The sequence below is a fragment of the Notolepis coatsorum genome (genome assembly GCF_963971535.1).
Source record: "Notolepis coatsorum genome assembly, chromosome: 10".
NCBI lineage: Eukaryota > Metazoa > Chordata > Actinopteri > Aulopiformes > Paralepididae > Notolepis > Notolepis coatsorum.
Window position 1 is genome coordinate 106,477,396 of NC_140174.1, and position 6,000 is coordinate 106,483,395.

Here is a 6,000-nt window from a genome sequence, read left to right on the forward strand (position 1 = left end):
GCTGGGTTTCCAAGGCCATCTGCCTCCTGTGTGTTTCTGCACTTGGATTCACTCCTGTTCACACCATTACACTCTCTCTCTCTCTCTCTCTCTCTCTCTCTCTCTCTCTCTCTCTCTCTCTCTCTCTCTCTCTCTCTCTCTCTCTCTCTCTCTCTCTCTCTCTCTCTCTCTCTCTCTCTCTCTCTCTCTCTCTCTCTCTCTCTCTCTCTCTCTCTCTCTCTCTCTCTCTCTCTCTATCTCTCTATCTCTCTCTCTCTCTTATATCCCTCACCTCCCATCCAAGATGGTAACCGTCAGATTCCCGATTCAGGGACACTAGGTCAGAACGCAAGCTCAGTCTACACAATATGATGATGAGTTATCTCGGTTTAACTTGATATCGGCTACTTATGAGTATTCATGTCAGTGGGGAGGCGGGCCTAACAGCTAAGTTGACCAATTCGTCATGCGTTTCTGAGCTACAGATAGAAGTTTAAAGTGTTGAGTCATGCATTTGTGAGCTACAGACAGAAGTACAGATGAAGCAAAAAATAGTCATGGAACCACTGTTTGGGGACCGTTTGGGCATCGTTAACGGTAACAATGACGAGCGGGGGCACTCAAATACAGCTGGTGACAACGGCCCGACGCGCCGGCTTTTTGTTCATTCATTGGAGGAGCTCCGCGCTGGACAAAGCTCGAGTTACATTCAGTTCGATTACAGCTGGTGACTTCATTCATAGGATGCTACAACGTCCTATGTCTACAGACTGTATGAATTAATGTTGCTGAATTAAAGAATGAATAAGTTAAACGTGTCAATTCAGCAGTCAAAGTGTATATATTAAAACATGTCAAATCTAACTTCATTAGACGGCCGACGTACAGCTCTCTTGTCCATTAATTTCATCAAAAGAAAGCGTTAGTGTAATGCTTTTTGGTAACAATAAGTTTGTGTACGCAATGTTGCTGAATAAAATAATTAAACCGTTAAGACCTGTCGAATTAGCAGTCAATGTGTATATTTTCAGCACTTTCACGCTTGTTTAGCAACGATTTTGTTATAGTGTACTATAAGATGAAAAGATTCTAGCTGTATTTTATCTGTCACTGTGGGACAGTGGTGACCTTCCCGTGTCGCAAACACTAAGCCTTGGCAAAAAGCTGGTTTGATACTTTTTCCTTTTATATATAATTCATTTATAAAATGAAATGGTGTTCTGCCAACGTGTTTTGGCTAAATACATTATTGTACATGTACTGTATGTCGTTTTATCTATTCCTCCCATGCAGTCCATCTGTTTTCTTTGAAAACATAACGTTAATAAGGAATGCAAATATGTTCGCATTCATAGCTGTGGCCGAAAGTGAGGTAGAGGCGGAAGTGGCAATTTTTTTCAAATTAAAAGCAAACAGCAATTTCACGGAGAGAATATCTGGAAAAAGGAATAACTATCTATCTAATAACACTTTAACCTATTGGTAAACTAACGTATTGATGATAATATACACATTATAACTGCTGTTGTGACATGGTTATGATGTATAATTTGAATACGTTTGAAAAATATAATTATACTTTTGTCTGATTTGTGATGTAATTTGTGGTCCGCAGATGGACAGCATGGGAGGAATAGATTAATAAAATGACATACAGTACATGTACAATAATGTATTTAGCCAAAACACGTTGGCAGAACACCATTTCATTTTATAAATGAATTATATATAAAAGGGGAAAAAACGAGATTTGAACCAGCTTTTTGCAAAGTGTTAGTGTTTGCGAAATGGGATTTGTACCACTGTACCATGGTGACAGATAAAATAAAAAAAAGCTTGAATATCTTTAACATAAATGACATACACGACATACAGATAGACAGTACTGCTACATCTATACATTTATGACATACCAGATTTGCAAATACAGTACTGTTTGTGATACAAAAAGAGTCCAGAAAAGAGAGTATATACATTTGACGTAGAAGCTGTACATTGGAGGAGGTTGGGGGGGAGGGGGGGGACTGTAGAGCAGTTTTGAATGTGGGTAGGGATTCACATTCCTTTACAGCTTTGGGTAGGGCGTTCCACATTGATGTGGCATAATTGCGAAACGTGTTTAGTCCCTTGTTTGAGCCGAATCTGGGTTTAACATGATTTGTTGAGCTTCCTCTGGTGTTGTGGTTGTGGTATTCACTGACCTTTGGGAAGTATTTTGTAGACCAGGCCCATTGCAAGTTGCTGTACTCTGTCGTCTACTCTAAGCCATCCTAGGTTGTCAAAGTGGGCAGGGGTGAGGTGGGTTCTGGGGGTAAGGTCAAGTAGTAGTCTGACCAGTTTGTTTTGTGATGTTTGTAATCTTGTTTTTAGCGCCTTTGAGGTGCTTTGGTACCATGAGGTGCACGCATAGTCGTAGTACCCTTGAATGAGTTGACACGTTTAACTTATTCATTCTTTAATTCAGCAACATTAATTCATACAGTCTGTAGACATAGGACGTTGTAGCGTCCGTCTAATGACTTTGCGCCTCCTGGCGGCATAAAACAGAACAGCAGCCTGGTTTCCTAATGAATTCCAATGACGTGACATCACCATGCGCCCGTCGCAGCAAAGTGTCCATGAAAACTAAAGGCTTCATCTGTAGCTACAAAGTGTTGAGTCATGTGTTTCTGAGCTACAGACAGAAGTACAAAGGGCTCAGTCATGTGTTTCTGAGCTACAGACAGAAGTACAAATAAAGATATTGATAGTTTTTCTTTACTTTTTTTCTTCTTCCCCTCCTTCTCTTCATTCATCCTCCACTGTTCCTATCTTCCTTCCATTCCTCGTCCTCCCCCTCTTCTGCCCTCCCTCCTAACCTCTTCCTCTCTCCTGTCTCCCCCACTTAATTTCCCCCACGCCTCTCTCTCTCCAACCTCTACTCTTCTTTCTATCCTCACTCCCTCCTCTTCCTCCTCCCTCTATCCCACTCTCACTCCTCCTCCCTCTACCCCTCCATCACTCCTCCTCTTCCCCCCTCCTCTTTCTTCTCCCTCTATCCCACTCTCACTCCTCCTTCCTCCACCCCTCCCTCACTCCTCATCTTCCCCCCCCTCCTCTTCCTCCTCCCTCTATCCTACGCTCACTCATCCTTCCTCCACCCCTCCCTCCTCTCCTCCTCTCCCCTTCCCTCCAGAGGGCCGACCTGGCCGTGTCAGCCATCACCATCACCCCGGAGAGGGAGAACGTGGTGGACTTCAGTAAGCGCTACCTCGACTACTCCGTGGGCATCCTGCTCCGCAAGCCAGAGGAGAAGATTAACATCTTCTCTCTGTTCGCGCCCTTTGACCTCGCCGTCTGGGCCTGCATCGCCGGCGCGATCCCCGTGGTGGGCGTCCTCATCTTCCTGCTCAACAGGATGCAGGCGCTGCGCTCCTCCTCCTCCTCGGCCCAGAACACGCCGGCGGCGCAGCAGCAGAGCGGCGCGGGAACCAGCTCTCTGCACAGCGCCATCTGGATCGTGTACGGAGCGTTCGTGCAGCAAGGTGAGAGAGATGTCATGTCACTGTGCCGAGTGGTCTATCCTCTTAACACACAGAGTGCCACGTTGTTTGGTTAATTTACCCTTAGAATGCCAGCCTTCTAGTCGTTTCCGTGGTCGTTGCACTATGTTTGCGAAGCTGTGTGTGTGTTCTGTATTATAGCTGTAGAGACACGGTGTGGCCCATTTCGACAAACATTACTTGTAGTCCAGCATGGGAATAATAGTTTGTTTCCACACGCTGTAGTTTGTAGTTTATTACACTCTAAAGATTTCCAAGATAATACAGTCTTTTTTCATAGATCGCAATATAAAACGCATTATGTGCAATAAGCCCGTTTTTAACTCAAAACTATGATCGCGTTTTCCGAGCATGTTTTTCATCCGGTGAAACACAGGACTGTGATCGTTAGAAAAACACGTTTCAGATTCGGTAAAATAGACATAGAATGTACCCTTACCTTAGCCAGAAAGTATTCCAAAAGAATAATTCCAAGTGATCGCATCACCATCGCGATTACCAGTGTATATGTCTATACACGTTTCGATGGTTAAATACGCTTATGCAGCTGAATTCCGAGGCGAGGACTGTGAATTTCTGTCCCAGGAGAAGGAGGGGCTACTAACCGAGGAGAGAATGAAAGTGAAGCTGACCATCAGCCCAGAGCCCCATGCAGTTCAGACACGGACGATACTGCCACCTGGTGATAGTCGATCAGAATGCAGTTCCAACTGTGTAGAGCGGGGATCAAAGTAAAAAGATCAAACGATCCAAAAATAACTTTTTACGTTTATGGCACTCAACGGTCGGCGGCCAAACACGTAAAAAGCAGTTTTTGGGACAGACTGTGTTAACAGGCGCCCCAAAAAGTGGCCATTTTTGTTCTTGTTTTTGAGGACTGCATACTTTTTACAAATCAAAATACTATACTTTATACTTATAGCACATGCATGAGCCTGGTCTCTTTTGAAAGATAACATTGTGAAGTTTCTGATGCAATAAAGAAAGATCACTTTTAGGTTTGAGTGTTTTGTAGTTTACATCATTTTCCTCCCGGTATTTTATATACAGAACTAGCATTTTGTGCACTGTGATGTCTGTGCTCTCATCTACTATCAAAGTATGAAACGGGGCATTTCGAATATTGCACATAGTCTCATTCTGTACAATTGCATTGATTGACTTCACAAACTCAAAGGCATAGTTCTTGCTTCGCCAGTGTTCTGGGATACTCACATATTTTGCCACATGATCATGGATCTGTTGAACAGACAGCATCGATGCGTTCATTTGTATGCCGAGTAGGGGAACATTGTCAATGAGCACTTTCACTTGCTGGCTGTCAGATCTGTTCTTTTGCAACTGCTCATTCCTGTCGCGTCTTTCCTCTTCATTCTGCAGCAGCAACTCACCGATTCAAAGTCCAACCCTATTACGTCTCCGTAAAATTCCAGCAGCATTCTGGTGCGTTTTGTTCAGAAGGTGGCATTTGAGGTAGTCCATTTTCCATTCGTCCCATTTTTTCCCTTCAGAAAAGTCACCTGAAACTTTTGTGAGTCGTGTTAGTTTTTTTTTTTTTAGTAGGCTGACTACTAGTCGTCATTATTATTTGTCTCGCCCGTCCGCGTGTATAATTGTCCCTAACGCTTTCACTTCCGCGTCGACTGCTGCAGATTCAGGAAGGGCCAAACGTTTAGGCAAATCACAGACGCCGATACTAAAACGTCTCTCTGTGGTGCCACGCAGGCACGTGCACACATAGAGGCCAAGGGGTGCTTGAGCACCCGCCTTTTTGAGCCTCATCAAAAAGTGCCTGTAAAAAAATAAAAAAATTAAATAAAAAAAATATTTAATTTTTTTACCGTTACACATATAGACTGCCCTTCCAACTGAAAAATGTCAGGATAGAATCAAAATATTAGGTAAAGAGAGAGAGATGTCCCGTATTCCATTGCAGTTTGCACAGCCTCCTCAGCGTGCCTCTCCGCAGACCTATATATTTTATGCATAGCGTGGGTGGTGATGATGATGATGATGATGATGATGATAGAAACCGCTGTGGCGCATACAGTTGAATGCTGGTATTATACTCACTGAGGGACACGAAAAAGTCAAGTCCGATGGGATTTGGGAATCTCAATTACAAATCGGGATTGGAATAAAAAATGCATTTATATTAAACAATACAGAATATAGAGCACTTCTTGGGGTCTGTAGGGTAAGCACTTATTCCCTCCCCCCTGAATATTTATGGAGATGTATGGGCCTTTTAAGTCAGTGATAAAAGTGTCTTTCAAGGATAAGTGAGCTCCTGCACTGATTATTATAGTTCAATATTCAATATTTGATCACCAAAAAAAACCAAAAAGCATAAAAAGGGGGCCCCCGCCCGAAAAGGGCCCTTAAAAATCGTTAATATATATACACACAAGTGTAGTGCCCTTTTCAGCCTTTGAGCACCTGCCCCTCTAAAGTCCTGTGCACGTCCCTGGGCCCCTGC

The 6,000-nt window shown here is 43.4% G+C and overlaps 1 protein-coding gene across 1 annotated transcript in view; it reads left to right on the top strand.

Annotated features, from left to right (window-relative positions):
* The window catches only part of LOC311235671 (glutamate receptor ionotropic, delta-1-like), a gene marked incomplete at both ends in the record, with an annotated part of 337,043 nt that overhangs the window by 162,071 nt on the left and 168,972 nt on the right, over positions 1 to 6,000 (top strand). Inside the window, 1 exon segment of the mRNA XM_084323135.1 lies at positions 3,155 to 3,503. Within this exon segment, the coding sequence (XP_084179261.1) occupies positions 3,155 to 3,503 (349 nt within the window).